Consider the following 22,650-nt stretch of genomic DNA (forward strand, 5'->3'; position numbering starts at 1 on the left):
TATATATATATATATATATAGAGAGAGAGAGAGAGAGAGAGAGAGAGAGGAAAGTGAAGCTACACCGCCGGCTTAAAATACAATGGGCCTACATTGTTTTGGTGATCCAAACCATTCATTTGATTGGCTCTCACATAGATAGGGTGTCCACCAAAAATCAGCTCCATAGGATCATCCCAACCCTTCAAACGGTGGAGGCAAAAATGGACAAATTTGTGAAGGTTTTTACACGTTCATTTTTGCCTCCACAAATCGTAGGGTTGGGATGATCCTATGGAGTTGATTTTTGGTGGACACCCTATCTATGTGAGGGCCAATCAAATGAATTCTTTGGATCACCAAAACAATGTGGGCCCATTGTATTTTAAGCCGGCGGTGTAGCTAAGTTAGCTACACCGGCGGTGTAGCTCCACTTTCCTCATATATATCGAGATTTCTGAGCTCTAGCTCAGCCTAGGCTAGAGCTCTATAAATCCACCATCTCCATGTTATTTCAGTCATCCAACCCATTCATTCTATAGGACCTCACATAGATAAGGTGTTCCTAACAAACCATCTACATACCATAATCCTAACCATTCAATCTATAGAAGCCCATTTTCTAGCTATCCATTCTAAACCACCACAAATCATAATGTTAACCATAACCTATAATCCTTACCATAACCATAACCATAATCATAACCTATAAAATGAATGGGTTGGATAAGTCAAACAACTATGGGAGTGGTGATTTCTGAGCTCGAGCTCAGAAACCTTTTCATATATATATATAGGGAAAGGTGTGCGTACTCGGTCTAGTAGATAAGCTTATCTACTCGGTCGGGTTAAAAAAGTGGGGCCCACATTTTTGGGGTGATCCAAACCATTCATTTGAAAGGCCCTTACCTAGATAGGGTGTCCACAAAAAATCAGCCCCATAGGATCATCCTAACCCATCTAACAGTGGAGGGAAAAATGGGCAGATTTGTGGACAAGCTGTGTTTGTCCATTTTTTCCTATTTTTCCCTCCAGTGTTGGATGGGTTAGGATGATACTATGGGGCTGATTTTTTGTGGACACCCTATCTAGGTAAGGGCCTTTCAAATGAATGGTTTGGATCACCCCAAAAATGTGGGCCCCCACTGTTTTTAACCCGACCGAGTAGATAAGCTTATCTACTCGACCGAGTACGCACACATTTCCCATATATATATATATATATATATATATATCAATTACCAGATGAACGGTTTAGATAACCATGGGATGGTTTTTCTTAGCTATCCCAAAAGCAAAGAAAATATTAACCAAACCTTAATAGTCTTCACTGCTACTTTAGATGAGCTATTTCTTCCTCCTTCCACTCCATAGCCAATGAGAACAAAAGAAAATAGAAAAATGAGCTGCAACATTTCCTTGAAACCCATACCCTAACTATTAAGAAACTCCTCTCACAAAGAACAAAATCCCTATTTTTCTCAATGGAATTCCTCCCAACCTTTTTGTTTATATAATTTAGTAGGTATTTGGTGCTGTGAGGATTTAAGAGTAAGGCTTATTTAGGAAAGTAAATCTTCAGGAGAGATTTCTCAATTACTATTACGGCTTACGTGGGGAAAGAGTTGTGAAAGGTGACGCAGGTGCTTATCTTCCATTAAATGTATCCATATCCATATCCATTAAGTACTATCAGAATGGATATGGATACATTTAATGGAAGAAAAGTATACAACATAATAAAAAAGGGAAGGAATAAATTCGCCCCCCTTTTCTTCGTTGGGCAAGCCCTATAGTAATAATGTATTTATGATTCACTTTTTACACTAAAGGTTGTGGCCCCGGGTAGAAACTAAGTTAATTCTTTAACGGTTGCCACACCCTAGGGCACTTATATTTTATATTGCCAGTGTCATCATTTTATATAAAATATTAGAGCACATTGAGTATTAGAAAATAAGTCTACCACTCGATGGAATTGCTATGTAGGCACAAAGCGAGAATGAGGTTGCTACATAGATTTATTCCATGGGTTCTGCTGCCAAAAACAAAAAACCCATTTTAATTAATAATTGTGGAGAAATCAATAATTATTAAGGCAAGCAAGAAGAGTAAAAAAAGACTTTGGAGGGAAATTTTGTCTTTTTCTTTATTCAATTCAAGAAGGAAGTTTTAGCTTGAATTGCAAGCCATTTGTCCTCGTTCTTCATCTCGTCTCCCTTTGGAGAATATTTGATTTGGGCGAAGAGCAAGGTTCGATGGAAGAAGGTATGACCTCGATATTGCGATTTCATTTCTTGCGGGAAACGCCAAAATTTCGTTTCGACTTTTTCGCTTTAAGATTGAAATAAAAATAGATAAAATCGGTTTCCCTTAGAATCAATTATCTCATCCAATATTCTAACTTTCTAACATAGAAATGTCTATAATGAGCATAGATTTCTAGTTTGAAATTTTCCCAGATTAAGGCTCTGCAACTTTTGATAAAAAGAAAAGAAAGATGAAGGAAAATAAAATGTCCTTACAACTTAGTGGAGGAGAAGAAGCTTAAGATTTCTAGGGTTTGTGTGAGAAGCATGGAAAACGAGAAACATTCAATCATATTTCAGCGATGAACAAGGACACAACGATCATTGATATTGCTGATCTTATCTGGAATAGCAACCGGATATGCAAATTTCAACAAGGTCTAGAGGGCTTCATTCCAGATCTATAAGATCTACGTGTGGAGGTACCTCAGGAGAGAACATGGTAGAAGAATAGATTTACCATCTTTATTTCCATAATTGTTGTTCCTCTTGAGGTGCCCGGAATCCGTCAATATTTTGCAAGTGTCCTGCATAAGTAATATAATGTAGTTGTTTCGTCATTGTCATATGTCTTTACCTCTTCTTGGTATTTTTTTTCGTCACTGTCTGTGTCGGTACTTTTCCTATGTTAGATTTAGATTACGATTTTACCCTAAAGAAAGTAGTTAATATCATAACTTATTATTAAAGAGAATAGGCATAATACAGGTGGGATATAGATGGGATTTTTGGCAAAGGGTGGAAGAACTTAACCCACGTTTCCGCCTTTATATATCGTAGTTAGATTACAACCAATGCCCAATATTGCTTTATTTTTCTATTTTACCAGGTTTTAATAAATATGTAATTAAGACAGGTTTTCATTTCTCTATCGTCAATAATTTTAATGCTTCTTCAAATTAACAATTATCTTATCTTTTTCTCTATTGTCCTGTGCAACACATGGGGTTTTTTAATAGTATTCACATATACCCAATTTTCTATTTCACTTTTTTTTTTCTCCCAAATGTATTAAAATGATCTATTCATTGAAAATATTTTTCAAGTTTCTAGAACGTGTAGGGATTTCCATATAGTGTAGACGTGACCATAACACAAATTGAAGATCCTGAGATGCATGTCTTCTTGGAGGCCCATGACGTAAATTGAATAAGCTAAAATAACAAATCAAATTTACAAGTTGCAAAGGGAGGATGATGTTCTTGTCTTCTTGGATGACTCTAACAAAAATTGAATGACCTTCAAAATCAAACAACTTAACTTAAAGTATATAATAGATTTACCATCTTTATTTCCGTATTTCTTCAAATTTATCTAAATAAATTAAACACTCAACTTCTCGCACTGTTACAATTGAATACTGGATCGTGGGCAATTTTATCACCTTATAGGCACCCACGAGTCGATCCCGATACTTAGCGGCAAAGTAGATAAAGAACACCCCCAAAAACATAATTATTGCCGTCGCAACCATTACTGGATACCTGCGAGGTGGGACTCATAAGGAATATTGTCCGCATGATCTTTGAAATCCCTGGCCAAAAAAAATATTTGGAGTCACTCAAATGCCATAAGACCAAAATATGAAAGAAAAATATTCAACTTGGGCTGTTTTTGGCAATCATGAATTTTTTCCATGAAATACTATTTTACCAAGTTGCGAGAGATGGGGAGTCATCCTCAATCACAGAGCTAAAATCCTTCTTTCATTCTCATTCTATTATGAAGTAGGCACTAGCATGATGGTCGAAACCCATGCCCTATTGTAGACACCCAATTTTGACCGAACCCTAAATTTTTGTTTTTAAATGAAAACCTTTTAAACTAGTGTATTAGTGTCCCAAATTTCATCTTGTGGTATGTTAGGATCCTAGGTAGGTCCCTCTAATATTTCATTAAAATCCGTTGGGATCTGCCTAGCGAACGAGTGTAGGTTGTTGTATAGTGTAATTAGGGGTGCAACTTGGGTGGGCTCAACCCAAACCCGTTGGGTTCAACCCGGGAAAAAGTCGGGTTGGGTTGAGTTCGGGTCGGGTTCGGGTTCGGGTTTGGGTTGACTTCGGGTTCGGGTTGAGGGCTTGGATTAAATTGAGGAATGCATTAAATTGAGGTTACATTAATCATACTATTCCTTGAGGAATGCATTAAATTGAGTTGCTTCTGTCATTTCAGCTGCATGTATCATAGATGCACAGAGACACTTCGAATACTTCCATTAGTATTACACATTACTGATTTCTTTAGGGAATTCATGATGAGTCTAATTCAAGGTTGGCAGCGCGGGATTCGAAATCGGGATTCGATTCGGGAATCGAAAGCGGGATTCGAAGGTTCCGGGGATGGTTGGGAGCGGGATTCGATTTTTCGCCGGAGATTCGCCGGGGAGTCGCCGGAGATTCGCCGGGGATTCATCGGGGAGTCGTCGGAGAGCGATAAAAAATTAATAAAAGATAAAATTTAAGGAAAAATACCTGAAAATGAAAATCTAAGCATTCAACTGTACACCATTAAACATAAACATCATTCTCCAAATACTGAAATTATAACAGTTTTTCATTCAGGAGCCAGGAATCCAGGGACCAGGACTCCACCATTAAACAAAAAATTTAGTTTCCAAAAAGCGAAATATCAAAATTATTACAGAATTTCTCAAGTATTTAAAAAAAAGAAATAAAGTTAGGCTTTTCTCTTTCCCTTCGAATAAGCATGATCATCTCGTCCTCTTCCTTCTCCTCTTCCTTCTACATTTTCTGTAAAGGAAAAGTTTAAATAAATGAATTAATATTTATAAGACTAATATCTTCACTGGGAAATTGCAAGTGTTAAAGATTTTGTACCTCCCCTTGTACGTTCTCCACGCCCCAGGAAACTAGTAATACGACCTTGAGTGTTGGATGGTCGTCCAATTTCAAGTTCCGAGCTACTGACCACTCTTGGAGTCCCAGATCCTGCAGCTTCGTCATTGTCATCTAAGTCACGAATAGTGAGTGAAGGACTAGAAAGTAATGACTGAGATGACGCACGAAATGTAGAAGGTCTAAGGAAATCATCATCGGGATCCTGCCATCGCATATCCTCCATTCTGATAGAGGATTCATCCATAAGTGGGAGCTCTGGGTTGATGTCCCATTTTCTATTTGGTCCTTCTTTGTATGCAGCCGCATTAAATCTAAATAATAGATTCGAAATTAAATAAATAATCTGACATAAATAATAAAAAACAATTATTGCATGCAAAAACGAAACAAACTTTAAACCTGGATAGGAGTCGAAGATTTGAGTTGATGCACACAAGAGTATCAGCACGATGTGAATTTAAGCGATTACGCTTTACATTGTGAATGAAGCTATATGTGCTCCATACTCTCTCTGCAGAAGATGTGCTGATAGGCTGTGAGAGAATTTTGATGGCCACTGATTGTAACTCTGATACATGACTTCCATGAAAGTTCCACCATTTGGTCACACACATATTGGGATCTTTCGCATCATCCCTGGCAAATTTACTGGAAAACCTTCCAACCCTTCCTATGAAATCATATAACTGACGTCTAATCATACCACTCATCTCATCATCAGGGGAGAGATCCCTAATGGCTTCATATACAGCATCCATGATTTCAGGGTCTTTATCTGAAAATAAAATTGAATAATCGATCAGTCGATAACATAAATGAAGATAAATACAATTACATTATGAAAATTCACAATATGAAAAACAATTACATACCTGGGGTGACTCGTTTACCTCCGCCTGGTGCTGGAATATTGAGATATGCAGGGTCATAATATTTTGGAGTGAGTACATGAGCCAAGGCATGCATTCGAACATTCATCTTCCCCCATCGTCCCACCACAATACCATGAATATGATTGTACATGTCAGGCACATCTTTCAAGTTATCTTTTATTTGTCCTAACATACTGTCCATGCCTTCGTACACTTCTGATATCAGACATCCTTCCTGGTCAGTGAACTTAATCATTTTATAGACGGGCTTCGTAATTAATAATGCCAATTTTATGTTCGTCCAAAATTCATCAGAGACTACACAACTAGTTGTCATCTCGCCCCTCTCTATCATCACTTTGTCGGTGCAAGCATTCAACCAATCTTTCCAAGCATCTGTTAATATAGCAAGAAGTCTCTTAAGTGTCTCCCTTACATCAACAACGCCTCCCTTACATCAAGAAGTCTCTTAAGTGTAGTATAATGAGTTGCAAATCTAGTCTTCGCAACTTTCAGCAACTCAAACCTCGAATTGCTACTAAATATAGCAAGAGCCTGCGAATGATTGGTAATATATTTGACGACATCCTTGCAGGAACGGTAAGTCTCTCCAATCCAACCTAGGTGTTTATGCTTGGTCAAGTCTTTGAATATCAGATTTAATGTGTGAACCACACAAGGAGACCAAAATATGTGGGGATAAACTTTATTAACCTCTGTCCCAGCAAGCTTGCAATTGGCTGCATTATCTGTCAGCACTTGCACAACATTAAAAGGCCCTACTTCTTCAATAGCATTCAACAAAAACTTTGCAATGTTTTTCCCTGATTTCTCCACGGCAGAGAAGTCGTGCGCATAGAGAAACATTGAACCGAACATATTCAATGCTAGTACATTGATCAGGGCTTTGTTCTTCACGTTTGTCCATCCATCAAAGACAATAGATAGCCCATGTTCAGGCCATTTTTCTCTCACAACACCTAGATCTTTTGTTACATTATCTTTCTCATGGTCCAATAAAGTTGTTCTTGCTTTCTCATAAGAAGGCAACTTGTATCCAGGCACACAATTGGCGGCAGTTATCATCTCTTGAAAATATGGAGATCGGAGGACGTTAAAGGGAATCCCATTGGCGGCCAAAAATCTTAGCACCTTATGATCAACATCGTCTCTATCCTTTGCTCTAAAAGACTTGCCAAGTGGTGATTCACCAACCTTACTTGAAGAAGTCGCACCGGAGCTGGAAGACTTGCCAACCATGTCTAACCGTGATTTCTTCAGTGGCAGTCTCCCAGGTAAATTCTCTGCTCTTTGGACTTGGCTTCTGATGTGGTCTTATAATTGTTTGTCTTTTGCAACTGCACTGCAATATGCTATTCCTTGACCTTGACCTCTTGGTGCTTTCACAAGGTGTGCGTGCACCCTTGTATAAGTCCTAGTGTAAACCTTCTTACAATGCTTACATTTCCACTTTTTGGTTCCCCCATGTCCTTCGCTAGCTTTCTTTCCTTTGACTACGTGTGACCATAAAACTGTCGCTGACCTTGCGTTCGGAGTCAACACTATGTCCTCGTCATAATCTTCTTCCACACATTCTTCATCATAGTTGTATTCTAGGTCCCCTTCAAAAACTATGTCATCATCACCTACACCTTGGCCTTGAAATTCTTGGTCGACAGTCTCGTCCATCTTTCCTCAATTGCCTCCTGACAAAATCAAATTGTAAAATATTTGAATAATATATATCAGCACTACTGTATTTTGATGCGGGCACTCCTCAGTCCTCAGTCCTCACTTTATTAAAAATTTAAAAGTATGGTATGGCCTGCACTACAGGATGATCCAAAGTCCAAACCGTCCATTAGATGGGCCACGGCCTAAATAGGTTGGGCCCCAAAAATCATTTCCAAAGGTTGATCGGTATAAAGTATAAAGTAAACACCAAGTTATAACCAATCTGTGTGGGATACACTTGGTAACTGGAGGTTTATACTTGATTTTCCTATATTTTTTATATATCTTAGAGATGAGATGATCAGATGAATGCAGGCATTTGTGATTTTCTGATTTTCACCATAATAACTTTCAGAAAAGGACCAGCAATAGACAGAGATAAATACCTCGTTAAATTTGAATAGCAAAGGACCCTCTTTCTAATGTTGCTTGCTTTTGCAACAATTGAAATAAGTTTGATCCTAACCCTCCAATCTATAGAGGGTTAGGATCAACTCTCAAACATTCAGATCGGAGGGTTTGAGAGTTGATCCTAACCCTCTAATCTATAGAGGGTTAGGATCAACCTATGGAAATTATTTTTGGGGCAAAAATACTTTTTTAGGCCGTGGCCCATCTAATGGACGGTTTGGATTATCCTGTGGTGCGGGCCATGCCATACTTTTTAATAAAAATACAAAAAATAAAAAATCATGGATTATCCAAAGTTCCAAACCGTGAGGATAATCCACGGTTTGGATTATCCTGTGGTGCGGGCCATGCCGTGAGGACTGAGGAGTGCCCTCATCAAAAATCAAAATCAAAATCAAAATACATGAGTCGCATTTCACAGAAACTGTGTGACATCGGTTTCTCACAGAAACCATCAACACAGAAACCCATCCCTTTTTTTTAGTATTTAAAAAAAAAATAGAAAAAAATATATACATACCTTTCCTTTTTCTTCTTCTTCTTCTTCTTTTTCTTCTTCTTCTTCTTTTTCTTCTTCTTGCCGGCGGGAATCGCAGTGAGAGAGAGGGGCGGCGGTGAGAGAGGAAAGGGGGAGAGGAGCGGCTGTGAGGAGGAGGAGGAGGAGAAGAGGGTTTTCGGTTTTTTCGTTTTTTAGGGTTTTTTTTAGCTTTTATAGGTTTTAAGTTGAAATTACAAAAATAATCCCACTTAAAATATCACCCTTACTGTTAAAAAAAGGCTATAAATGTAATTTCACGACAAAAAGTTGGGATTCGTGATTCCCATCACTAAAATACCGGATTTGATCTTATGGGAATCGCGATTTTAAATTATGTGATTCCCGAATCCAAATGACTAAAAACCGTGGATTTCATTTTCATAAAACGCGTATTTAACTTTCTAGAATCGCGATTCCCCAATGACGATTCGCGATTCCGATGGAATGGATTCGGGATTCCCCAGAATCGGGGAATCAAATCGAATTACGATTCCGATTCGCGATTCGGGGAATCGCGAATCCCCAAGTATAGGTGCGAATCCGGCTTCTCTGGTCTAATTTGTTCAAATTTCTATTGATCCAATGTTTTGGTGTCTTTGTTTAAAAAAGAAGAAGAAAAGGAACATTTTGTTTGTCCTTTAGTTCATTTTCCTATATAACCCTTAGATTCCCCTGCTTCTTTGGTTTAAATTCTGATTTTTTTAGGAAGGTTTTAAAGCCCCCAAGCTTATGGATCATCTGTATTTTCAAATGACTATTGCATAAGTGGATGAATACATATGTTTTACGTCTATTATTTAGGTCATTGTCTTTAGGACAATCATTTAACTCACCTGTAATTTAGCTTCTTATAGTTTATCATTAATACATGGCTAGTGGTCATTAATTCCTATGTTTTTAGAGTTCCTACTGATATATGTGTATTTGAAGCTTTCATGTGATATACGCATCTTTTTTCATTAGACACTTGTGTCAGGTTCAGTTAACAGAATATATGCATTATTTTCAAAATGTTCCGTATCAATTAACTCAAAAGGGTTTGGATTATGTTTTCTAGACATTCTTTTAGGTGACACATTGTTATTCTATTCTCTTACGTTGTCCCAAGTTATGCTAAGGTTATAGCATCTCAATGTTTGTTATGGTAACATGGCTCCTTAAATAACGTGCTCAATTATTCCTTTGCTAAAGCCTCATGGGATTACCCTGTTTTGATAAGTGTACCGATCTATCTGTTGTCATTGAGGTTACTCCTGATCTATTTGGTTATAAAGAGTGAGTTGGTGTGATTACATGCACAGATTGTAGGATTCATTTCTTGATGTAAGTGGTTATGTTTAGATAATAATATTATACTAATGTAGTTGCTTCTAGAGAACTATATTGACTCCCTTGGCAGTTATTTAAGCATTAAAAGCCTAATTAGGTTTGTGTATATAATGGAATATGGTTATGTCAATATTTTTTTTCTCATTCATAGGGGTTTATTTGGTTAGCTTATTTCTTCTCATGTTCCCTGATACAATTATCTTGATGCTCACTCCTTCTGTGATGACCTTCTATCACTCTCTGTTTTAAGCCTGTTTGTTTATTCCCTAATGATTTGAACCATCCCACTTGAGTTCAGGTTTCAGTTTTGGATTTCTAAAAAGCTTCTTCATGATTTTAGGGTTCTCATTTGAGTTAAGGTTGTCATCACTCACCAGTATTTGATTTTGTCATCAGTTTGTTTTTGTACAACATAGTGAGAAATTAACTTGACTGTGGGGCTGTTTGGTGCATGATCTCCATTTTTTTTTATCTACACATAAGTCATTATGTCAACTGGTATGAGCAGCAATAATATCAAAAGTTTCTTTTAAAAAGAAATTAACCATGAAAGAGGAAAAGATTGAGAAATCACCTGAACAGGTGAATGCCAATACCAGTAGAGTTGGAGTGGCTAAATCATTGCTGTTGTGTTTCGATTTTTTTAAAATAGCATGTATATTTTTGGCGTGTATTAGTCTTTTGACAGTTATACAAAACCTTCCGTTATTTGAGAAATCTTCTAGAAAATTCCAACTCTTATTGTCACATTACAAGGTTTGTTGATAGATTGGTCTCAAGGTCTCCTTTTCTGGTTTCAGTTTCTGTTCATATAGTCTTGTAGCTCATTTCATTGCCATTTCAGCATTTAGATAATCAATTTGATTACGGGCATTCCCAAGCAATTTTCCCTTCTCTCTAGAGCTTTATAAAGGTATACCTTCCACTCATTAGCATTAGATGTATCTTGTTTAAGCTGTTCTAGCTCTGATTTGTAATAGCTCTACTGAGCTTCCATTCGTTGTTGTTCTCTAACCAGTCGAGTAAATTTTCTGATCTATACTTTGAAGAGAATTTCTAATTTTCTCAAGTTCCACTCCCTTCGTGTTGATGGACTTTGCATTCTGCCAAATAACTCTCATAAACTTCAGCTTGGGATGCTTATCATCATGATATCTCGTTGTTATGCTGTCCTTCTTACTCACCTGACCATCCTTCATAGTGATATAATCTAAGCCATCAGTTCGAGTAACCTTTATGGCCACATAGAAGTTTCAACATACTGCTGTTCTACCAAACACTTGTGCAAAAGCTGACTTATAATGGGGAGAGAATATCAGTTTCTTTAATAGAGATATCACGTCAGAAGTGTATGGAAAACTTATTTGTGGTGCCTTCACCCTATTCAGTGGTATAAAAGTAACCCTTCCAGTTTTTTTATAGCAAGGTATCTTATTATCCTAGTTAATATCTCACTTGTCTTGACCCCCACATGAAATAAACTATTTCCAGCAGTAACTTCAATGGTAATAAATTTTTTTCTACCTAAAGCTTCATGTTCACCCTTGGGTTACATTTGTTTAGATAAATTGCTCTTCATGGTAGTATAACAGTGCGAACGTCATTCTAATCATTTTTTTTTTGGGAACAAAGTAGTTGATGAATTCTATTTATATCTAATTTTTAGTTTTGAGAAGGAAATGTTATTTTTGATGGGAGCACTTTGGTCTGCATGTTTAATTTCTCAGGGGATAAAAGAAACTGATGATCACACTGATGTTTTTAAGTATCATCTATTTTTATATTGATCATATAAGTTTTGGGTAATAGGTGTAAGAGCTTGCTTTATCTTGGATATACTGTGCATTTTAAGAAGTTAATGCTACAAAAACTTAATTTTCTTTTCAATAATTATGTCTGTTCAAGCTTCAACCACTAATATCGAAATTTTTAAGAAGGGACCAAGGCTTGACGATATGCGTTTTGTTAATAATCTCATAAAAGATGATCATGATAAGTATTGCTAGTATGTGCAATATCTATTAATGACATGAAGTCTACTGGTTTTTATTAATAAGAATATCATAGTTTTTTTAGTTTCCATTTGACAGGACATCATTGCAAGGGCAATGAAGGAGTCATCCCAAGCCCCCATCCTTAGGGGACTTGCTCGGTCCTAGTAGCACTCCCCTCTTTATTTATCAGACTAGCCCAGCTTTTTAGATACCTATAGACATTAGTAGCCTATTCATTGCAAGGGCAATGAAAGAGTCATCTAGAGCCCTCACTAGGAGACAAGCTATGTTTCATCAAGGTAATTCTCCTTTGCAGACAAGCCTCATTTAGAGCCTACCCTTAGGGAGGTCACCTTAGTCGTGTTAGAGAGTGAACCCATAGGAAGCATGTCTTGCCTCATTATTAGAGCCCCTACTAAGTTAAAGACTAACATAGATCTTAGTTTTCTTATCCCTATTTATCATTGCAAGGGCAATGATAGGGATACTTGGAGCCCACCTTTGTATCTAGGAGACTTGTCCAGTCTCACAAGCACCCTCCTTTGTCTCCTCTTCTTCTAGGAGACTTGCTTTAGTATAGTTAGCACTCCCTTTAGCGCTTATAGGTTAGGAGTCGGCCATTAGACTAGGAGTCTACCCTTTAGCATAGGAGTTTGTCTTTAGCCAGAGAGTCAGTCTTTCAGAAATCAGTCCTACCGTCATAAGGAGTTAGGATTCTGTCCTACTTTTCATAAAGTCATGGGATTCTGTCCAACCCTTGCAAAGTATAGGATTTTTTCCAACCCTTGCAGAATACATGAGTTTATCGTACGCCTATAGATGATAGGAGTCTGTCCTACCCTTACATAGTATAGGAGTCTGTCCTTTAGATAGGAGTTCCCCTTTAGTTCTAGGGATTCTGTCCTTAGCGTTGACACTCCGCCAGGCTGTGGATCATGGGATGTGGTCTTATAGGTTCTCTTTAGCTAAAAGGGTTAAAACATTGTCAAAAGAACAAAAACACTTGAAAATATTTAAAAATCTAAAAACATTGAAATATAAAATTCAAAAATATCTGAATAGACATGAGTCATTAGGAGAGTCTGTTTCCGAACTACGTTGGCTTGATCATCTTCTACGAGGTACGTAGGTAGTGTGGGATCTTTATCCCAAGTCCAATCAAACCTTTCAAAATAAAAATTGTCAAATCTTCAAAAAAGAAATTATTCAATCCAATCTTTACAAACGTTTTTGAAAAGTCTTTCTCTAGAGTTAGGAGTCTGTCCTAGACGTCTTGGGTGTTTTAGAGTTAGGAGTTTGTCATAGCTAGGAGTTTGTTTACGCCTTTGTACGGTCAGTTGGATATACTCTTCGTTGACTGATGACTAAATTAGGATGTACTACTGATCCCATTGTTTCCCTTAGGACACACAGCCTAGTTACACATAGGATATAGGAACAACTTGCATTAGCTTAGGGCTAAACTTGCATTAGTTAAGGCATATGGGGTGTCATAAAATCTACAATTCGCTTGAATTTAAGTAATCGCACAAGAAGCTGTTAAAAACTAGTCGAGTCTAGGATAGCGGTCTTAGATGTGTTAGGCATTGTAGTTTAGAATAGGTGCGAAAACTACGTAGCCTTGATTCCTACCATCCAAAAATTTGGGCCTGAAAAACAATTAGAGTGTTAGGGTTTGTTGTTAATATTTTAGGGTTTGTGGTTGTGGTCATCACTGTTTCTTACATAGGACTATGACTGTATGTTTTCTTTCAGACTGAGATCATTTCCTTATTTGATCACTCACATGCTTAGCTGTTGCATTTACCTGCTTACTTATTTTGATCCCATGCTTGGTTGTAGCTCTCATATACTTAGATGTAGTTCTTTACTGTTTGCTTGTTTATTATCTCCTGATCACATGCTTAGTTGTAGCTCTTTACCGATTACCAGTTTATTACTTCTTGATTATATTGCTTAGTTGTAGCTCCTTTATTGCTTTACTGTTTCCAGCTTATCATATCTGCTATGTTCTGTTTAGTCGTAGCTGTTCATGCATTTATTACTGCTTTCCTAGATGTGATGAGTTAAGATTAGATATGATGAGTTAAGACTTGGATGTTTATTTTTCTTTATTAAACCCCGAGTCATGCATGTTTAGGTAGACGTCTTCTCGGGGATACCTGTTCCCATTTCACATGATTTTTGCCCAAAATTCTTCAAAGTTAATAAAAATGGCATAAGAGACCGAGTACTTGCACTCGGGCGGGTGGGGGTGCTCTCCGGACCTTCCTCATTCGTCACCAGGCACGAACCTTTTTTATCTCTTGTTATCCGTTGCAACATAGTATCTTTTGGGTTTCGGGGCCGACTTCTCTAGATGACGACTCTTCTTTATTTTAGGTACGTATTGGTTCCGGGCTAGTCCCCGAATCAAGAGGTATCTCATATACATCGCCACTCATGCTGTGAGAGGTACTCTTTCGAGAGTTCCTTGGTAGAGCTCTCCTTCACTTGTGGAGATCTTGGAGGCCATTGGGAGCTCGTCTCTCACCAATCTCGGGATCGGGATCCACACCTCTTAGACGGGCTTAGATGTTGCTCCGCATTCAAAATGTCTAAGATAATTGTAGGATTCGATAGCAAAGTCTTAATTGACCTCATATATGGTAAAGGCTAAATTCCGTGGGCCATTCAAGACTTATGGAAGGAGATCCGAGCCCTTCTTGCTCTTCTTTCACCAAGCTGCCAACATCAATTTCGAGAAGGCAACACAGTATAGGATTCCTCGCCAACTTCAAATGTTTGTCTAAGCGCAACCTCTTATACTCATCCTGGGCCACCGTCTCGTGCCTAGCCAGAGGGACGGCAAGATGCGACCCCCCCTGGCTCCCCAACGTCAGGTCCACCACTACCATGTGTTGGCCTCCTCCCTTCCCCTAATGCCTCTGTAATCAATCCCATGTGGATCTCTTGGGTGTTGTACTGGAGCCTCATCAGCTCCGTGCATCGCTCCGTTTTTTTGTATTCTATTTATCCACCCCATACACACACATACATCAAAAAAAAAGTTGCAAGAGATGGGGAGGGCAGGAGATGAAGAGGCTCGAGAAGGCATGAGTGAAGAGAGAGGGAGAGAGATAAGTGGCTGAAAAACAAGGCAAAAAAACTATATATTTCAGGCCATATTTGGCCGCCATGAATTTTTTTCCATGGAATATTAAGGGCGCATTTGGCAAAATTATAGTTTCGTTTCTTAATTTTTATTCTTTTTCTTGATTCTGTTTTTATCCTCATTCTGATTCCGGAATCAGAATCATGTTTGGCTACTGACATAACAAAATTAATTTTTTTGTTTTTGATTTAAAACAGAATTACACTTGGAATGGGTTTCGTTTCACATGGGTTTTTCTTTTCATAGGTTTTTCTTTTCTTACTGTTGGGTGTCTAGAAATTATATTTTGGGGTGGCTTGTTCAGATTTTGCTAATTTGGGTTGTATCCAGGAAGTGCAGGGATTTCCATATAGTGTAGACGTGATCATAACACAAATTGAAGATCCTGAGATGCATGTCTTCTTGGATGGCCCAAGACCTAAATTGAATAAGCTAAAAAACCAAATCAAATTTACAAGTTGCAAAGAGAGGATGATGTTTTTGTCTTCCTGGATGACCCTGACAAAAATTAAATGACCTTCAAAATCAAACAGCTTAAGTCAAGTATATAATAGAATCACCGTCTTTATTTCCTGTGTATTTCTTCAAATTTATCCAAACAAATTGAACAATCGACTTCTCACATTGTTACTGCTGAATAGTGGATCGTGGGCAATTTTATCACCTTGTAGGCGCTCATGAGTCGATCCCAATACTTAGCGGCAAAGTAGATAAGGAACACCCCCAAAAACATAATTATTGCTGTCGCAACCATTACTGGGATACTTGGGAGGTGGTACTCAGAAGGGATATTCCTGGTAAAAAAAAACAATATTTGGAGTCACTCAAATGCCATAAGACCTATCGGTTGTCAAAATACCAAACAAACAGTGCCTAAGGGTAAGGAGCAAATAGGAAAATTTAAGAAATGTCAATAGAAATAAAACTACAGGAAAAAAAAGTAAAACCTACCTCGCAACTTTGTTCATGGACCAAGCATGATAAGACAAATGGCCCTTATAATCCAACAATAAGTAGAACTTACCTCATGAATTCTTCTTCTTCTTCTTCTTCTTCTTCCTCTCTCTCTCTCTCTCTCTCTCTCTCTCTCTCTCTCTCTCCCGCTCTCTTTTTCCTCCCTTCATAATATTTCTTATTTCCACATTTTCTCTCTTCTATTTTACATCATTTTCAAACATTGCACTCTCTTCCTCCTCTATCATTTTGTTTTAATTGCAGTGGAAATGGGAGAGCTTTGATGGAGACACATCAACATGATCTGGAGCTTCTATATGAAGCTACGCCCACTATTACATAGTGGGCCCCATATGTGAAGGATCTTGACTGTCCATCTGATGTTAGATAACCAGGTGGTTACCAATCAAATGCAACCCCGCGAATGATCTATTAAGCAATTAATGGTTCTATTTTAGGTACTCGGAGAAATCATATGCCTTAGTTACAAATTGCTTTGAGATTTTCTCACTTGCACCAAAAGTGAGAAAATGTGACTCTCACAGAAGCTAAACCTGAAAACTTCAAAGAAGCTATGACACATAAGCATAAGGAACAGTGGGAGAAGGCTATGCAAAAAGATCTCAATTCCTTGAATTCGGAATAGAGCAAACTGAATAGCAGCACAACCGAAGGTTCTCAGGATAAAAGAGGTTCGTAGCAATAATCAAGATCAGGCTTATCTCTATTTATTTTCTTTCCGTTTGCATTTGTGTTTATTTCTCTTCATTAGGGTTTGGGTTGGGATTAGATTTTTTGCTGATTTTGTTTGTACTTTTCTGACAATTGCGTTAGAAAGATACAACAGACTCTGGTTTCTCTGATTTATTTGCTTAGTTATAGTTGATTAGATGTGAAGAAATTTAGTCTGAAATCTCCAAGTTGTTTGGTTATCAGCAAATAAGTTGAGATTCATCAATGTGTATTGCATGAAGGTAAATAACAAAAGGAATTTCTTTTGATAGTTTTTGGTAGAGAAATATATGCTTAAAAATCAGATGATTGCACTATTTGCAATATGTAATGCATTAATGAGATGTCGTTACATGGGTGATTTATAGGACGTGCTCCAACATTACGTTGGTTGTGGAATATGTGAACGTATAATGGATAATGGGTTTTATGAATAATGGGTTTGGGCCTATGTGAATGTATAAATTGTGTTGTGCGGATATTTGGCTTTATTATTTTTCTTTTTGTCATGGATCTTCATTGGACATGTGTTTCCATTGGAGTACATCTTCTCCAAATTTGGCCTAAATGTGTTAGAATCCCACTTTTTTCCACTTGCTGTTGTAGGGGACCAAATTGATTGACATTTATTTAGTAATTCTTCATTGTAAAATAACTACTATATTTGAGTTGCTATATATTTCTGTTTTGAATGGTTAGTTGCTATAGTTCACTTACAGAGTTTCCTTTCTCTTTTCTCCTTTTTAGTAATTGATTCCATTGTTTGTTGATAATTTAATTATTAATTTATGATTTATCACCACCACCACCAGATAATTATTTGCACGCCCCTTCTTTCATTGATATGACCTTTTATATGAACACAATGACATGGAATTTCTCATAGCTTGTACTTCCTTCATGCTCATTCATGTCAGCGTATTCATTTGTTAGGTGATTGTAAATCTACAATATTAATGTTTGTGAGTCTCTTTTTGCTCTTGAAGACATGAAAAAATTATTCAACCTTTTCTTCATTATGTACTTTCTGGTATCAAAGAGCAAGGCCAATCATTTTATAGATCCAGGACTATATATTTCAAAAAGATGGACATATTTTGGGCTAAAGAAAAGAGGAGCCTGCCTTCTTCTTTCAAACTATTCGTAGGTATTGGGCTATCAGTTTTTATTTTAGTTTGCATGTTGATTCCTTCTACATTTTGGATGATAAATTGGATACTACAATTGCTTCAATATACTATTTTAAAAAATGTTACAATTCTCATCAGCCTAGAGCTCAGGGTGATGATCAATTCTAGAATTGCATATGGGGAAATGTGCAATCAAGACCATTGAACTTGTAAAACATCTTTCTGACGACCCAAGTGGTCTAGGTTCCATGCCGAACATACATCCCGTGTATAAGATAAATAACTACAAAAATCGACGCTTTAGCTTGATAATGGGTCATAATCTTTGAAGTGAAAGATCCAAAGCTTGGGAACTTAACTTTTGGGTTTTCAATTCATCTTTTTTTATGAGTTTCTGATGATTTGGGCAATTTAACTCTTGGCTCCTTTTCCCCTCTTCAATTGCTTATTATCTTTTTTGAATTGTTTTTCTTTCTTTCGGGTTATAAACTATTCTTTTTTATGGGTTTGTCTGTAATGATTGGGAAACCTTAAATGTTGGATCTTTTTCACCTCTTGAATTGTTTGTCATGCTTTTTGAATGGTTTTCTTCCTCTTGCGTTTTTACCTCATCATTTTTTTTTCTATGGGTTTGTCATTCTGCCTTTAGTTATGTGATGATATCAATATATCCAGTTACTTGAACTGTGATAGTGGCTTCAATATCTTCAAATTGTTACTTTCAGCCATAGCTTCCCTTGCTTAGCAGAAAAAAAGGTATGTTACAAATCATTCAAAAAAGATATTTCTCAGCAGCAGAAGATCCTCTTATGCTATCATTTAAATTTTAAATAGATAGCACGTGCATTTTTACTAGTGAAATATAAAGCTTATATTCGTACATTCGGATCGGATCCAGGACCCTCCGTCGGATTTTCGGATTTTGTGGCTACCTCTAGGTCTACGGCAAAAATAATTTTAAAACCTTGCCATTAACGTTCGGATCCATCAGACCGTTAGAGTCCGTATAAGGGATTTGCTAGAGACCACTGCAGAAGGCATTTTAGGGACTAGCTGTTGCATGAGAGAGCAGCCACGTAGGCTCACTTTTTGTCTTATTCATTTAATTCATCCTATGTGGCTTGGTAATGACACCCACAAAATTGAGGAACTTTAATTCCACCATGTCAGCTTGTCTCGTGTGAGTTCCACCACTTTGGTAATGCAAACCATTCCTCTTAGGTGTGCTACATTGAATGGGTGCCATGCCTAATTTAAAGGCCTAATTTAAAGGGGTGTATGAAGACTTTAGGTGATGGGGAATTAAACTTGTATGGCCTTAAAAGGTTATTTAGAACCTTATAAATGTAAAGGATCTTCTGTTGCCCTTTATTTAATACCTTATAAATGTAAAATTCTTTACTAAATACCTCACATTTTTAGGCTCTAACTATTTTTTAAATGATGCAACTTTATTAATGATTTAATACTGACTCACAACCGAGGAGGTTGAGAGAAGCTAGAGAATAAGGGACGGAGAAAAAGATGATACAACAATCACAATCAAAGAGGTGAATAGACGTATATCCCTAGCGAAGGGTGATCAACTCAAGCAAGACAATTGGCCTCTTCATTAGCTGACCTCGAGTATAAGGGTACAGAACTGGGTGCGGGTGCCCTTGCTTTTTTTCTAATTCATTTAATTCATCTGAGATGGCTGCACTCTCGTGCAACAGTCCTTCAGCGAAATGCCTTCTGCGATGGCCCCTAGCGAATCTCTTTTTTATATTCTTAAAACTCAAAATTCTAACATGTGGTGTTTGTCGTAGAAAAAATCATTCACATTCCAACTCTATATCCTGCAATATTTTCTATAGCTCACCGTGATTTCAATATGGCCCACATCTATAGTGACAGCTTTTCTTCTCCCTAGGCCTGGAAGCATTGACTATGGGTATTTTTGTAATATGAAAATCGCGTAACTTCGTGTACTTTTTAAGATATTAAAGTTTTTGGTTGTAGATCATTTGGCTACTTTTTAACCTTCGCACAGTGAAAAATCAAAAGCAAAAACTTAGTCACAGAAGGTGACAAACCACATAAATCTCTAATGTCTTCGATTTGTGTTCTTGTTTGACTCCTATGGCATTTGGTCTTTCCGTGTCTTAGATTGAATTTTTGTACAATAGTCGCCTTCTTGAATCCCTATTTCGAGCATGTCTGGTTCTCCCGTCATAACTATCATCCGATCATGAATGATTATGAAGAACAGCTCATTCCATGAATTATTGCTCTTTTCCTTTCATTCTATTCAGTTTTGAAAAGGAAATTATGACATTGTTGTGGATGTTTGTTACTATCACCCTCTTGTTTTTGTCGTTTCCAACCAGCTCTCTCTCTCTCTCTCTCTCTCTCTCTCTCTCTCTCTCTCTCTCTCTCTCTCATATATATATACCATTCAAATGGTTTGAATGTTTGGCCAACATCAGCTAATGGAAAAGAAGGCTAGTTAAACTAAAACTGAAATTATTGCATTCACTTTAAATTGCAATTACATTACTCGTAAAGTTGATATATTTTCTTATTTTTACTTAGAATGAGTATAATATACTATGCATTTAGATTTGACTGACGGGATGACGGGATGACGGCATGTAGGGCACGATGTATGTAATACTATCCACTTGTAGATACAACCATAGTGAAAAATGTGGTTGCATGAGAGCTTTTTAAGGTTGGTATTACTTTCTTCAAATTTCTCCAAACAAATGGGACATTCATCGTCTTGCATGGTTTCTGGTGAATACTGAATCGTCGGCAGTTCTTTCATAGCATCCTCGAGAGCATCCATGAGTCGACGCCGATCCCGATACTCAGCGATAACGTAGTATAAAATGAATCCCACCACAACCGTAAGCGCCAGGGCCACAATCACTGATAGGGTAATAATCACCGATTTTGGGACGGGGGCCTCATCGGCCTTCCAATTATTCCTGGCAAAAAGAGAATATTTAGTGTCATCTACATACCCCCTTTTAAAGTACATGTTACTGCTAGGGTAAATAACCTGTATTGTTTTATAATTTACTTTTCAAACAATTGAAACTAATTTATAATTTATTGAAATTGATTTATCAAAGAGAAAAAATTATGTCTCGTATGAAGCAAACAACATGTACACTAGAAAATAAATATGTGTTCTTTCTTTTTTGCTACTTGGGTTCTATTCATCATCTCGTTATCCTTATTTGGTTTCTCTATTCATCATCTCCTTATCTTTATTTGGGTTTACTCTGTTAGGGGTGATTTTAAGTCTTTCATTTTTCCTTAGTTTTAGGTCGAATTTTATAGATTTTAGGGTTTCGATTTTATGCTTTGATGGGGTTTCTTTTTTGTAGATTAGGGTGTTAGAAAGCAATGTGGAACCCATTTCCATTTTTTTTTTGCAGGTTAGGATTTCAGAAACGGGTTTTTGCAGATGGGGTTTCCTTGAAAAGTTGAATTTGGGAAAAAAAACGGGTGACCCGGCGGTCCACCCGTTTGCCAGGTCTATTTGGAATGATCCCACTGTTAAAATCACCCGCCATAGTTATTTGACTTCTGGGGACAATATTTCTGTTTAAGAAATACCTAAACCCTAAACCGTAAACTAAACCAAAAGAATAATAGAGAAGAGTGATAAGACAGAAGAAAACAAGGAATAATACAGCAGTTAGGAGTTAGTAAAATCATCTGTTTAAGTTTTTTTTTTTTCATTATCATATTCCTTGTTTTCATCTGTTAAGTGATACACGACGTCTTTGGATTTTTTTACAGCAACTAGGCTGGGGAACCATCTTGCAACTCGCCTTTCAGAGCATCGGAGTCGTCTATGGAGACATTGGCACTTCTCCTCTTTATACCTACCCAGGCATCTTCCCCAACGGAATCAAACACAACGATGATATCTTGGGTGCGCTATCATTGATATTCTACACCATCACCTTGATCCCTGTTGTCAAATATGTGTTGATCATCCTGGAGGCAAATGACAATGGCGAAGGTAAGAATAAGAAATCTTTCATGGAAATTTTCTGTTTTTTTTTTCATTTCATATTATTGTAATGTTAAGTCATACGTTGTAATAATTTGTAGGGGGGACATTTGCTTTATATTCACGGATATGCCGTTACGCCAAGGTGGGACTGCTATTGAGCCACCAAGCTGAAGATAGAGATGTGTCGAATTTCCGGTTAGAATTTCCAAATGGCCGCCTCCGTCGAGCTTCGCGATTGAAATCCGCACTGGAAAGTAGTCAATTTACAAATTACTTTCTGTTGTTTGTGACCATGCTTGGTACTTCCATGGTCATCGGTGGAGTTCTCACTCCCTGCATCTCAGGTTTGGTTAAAGATTGAGGTTTAGATGCCAATTAATATTCCTCTTTCTACTCTTCATTAGATATAATCAAGAACTAGTGGGATGATGCACGAGGGAGGAAAACAAAAAGGGCAATACTAGATATATTCAAATCTGGAAAATGGTTTGAATGCCCAAAAAAAAAAAACGTATTGGCCTCTATCAGATCCATGACTCTTCTCATAACTTTGAAGAAAGGATTATGATTATCACCTTCCTACTTAATTCTACATAATAACAGCAGATGGTTGGTTGAATTTACCCTAAAAACAAGTATAA

The 22,650-nt window shown here is 37.3% G+C and overlaps 1 protein-coding gene across 4 annotated transcripts in view; it reads right to left on the minus strand.

Moving 5' to 3' along the window:
- The window catches only part of LOC143889724 (protein neprosin-like), a 31,479-nt gene that overhangs the window by 4,729 nt on the left and 4,100 nt on the right, over window positions 1-22,650 (minus strand). For 2 of the 4 annotated variants that reach the window (XM_077394036.1, XM_077394037.1), the window contains exon 3: window positions 15,843-15,972. In XM_077394036.1, coding sequence (XP_077250151.1) covers window positions 15,843-15,972 — 130 coding nt within the window. Of the gene's footprint in view, window positions 1-1,295; window positions 1,586-15,842; window positions 15,973-22,650 lie in introns of those variants that run through there. The other 2 variants (XM_077394035.1, XM_077394034.1) reach the window with 2 other exon arrangements.

This window comes from Tasmannia lanceolata, unplaced genomic scaffold, assembly GCF_043159265.1.
Source record: "Tasmannia lanceolata isolate RefF3 unplaced genomic scaffold, GAP_Taslan_0.1 ptg000013l, whole genome shotgun sequence".
NCBI lineage: Eukaryota > Viridiplantae > Streptophyta > Magnoliopsida > Canellales > Winteraceae > Tasmannia > Tasmannia lanceolata.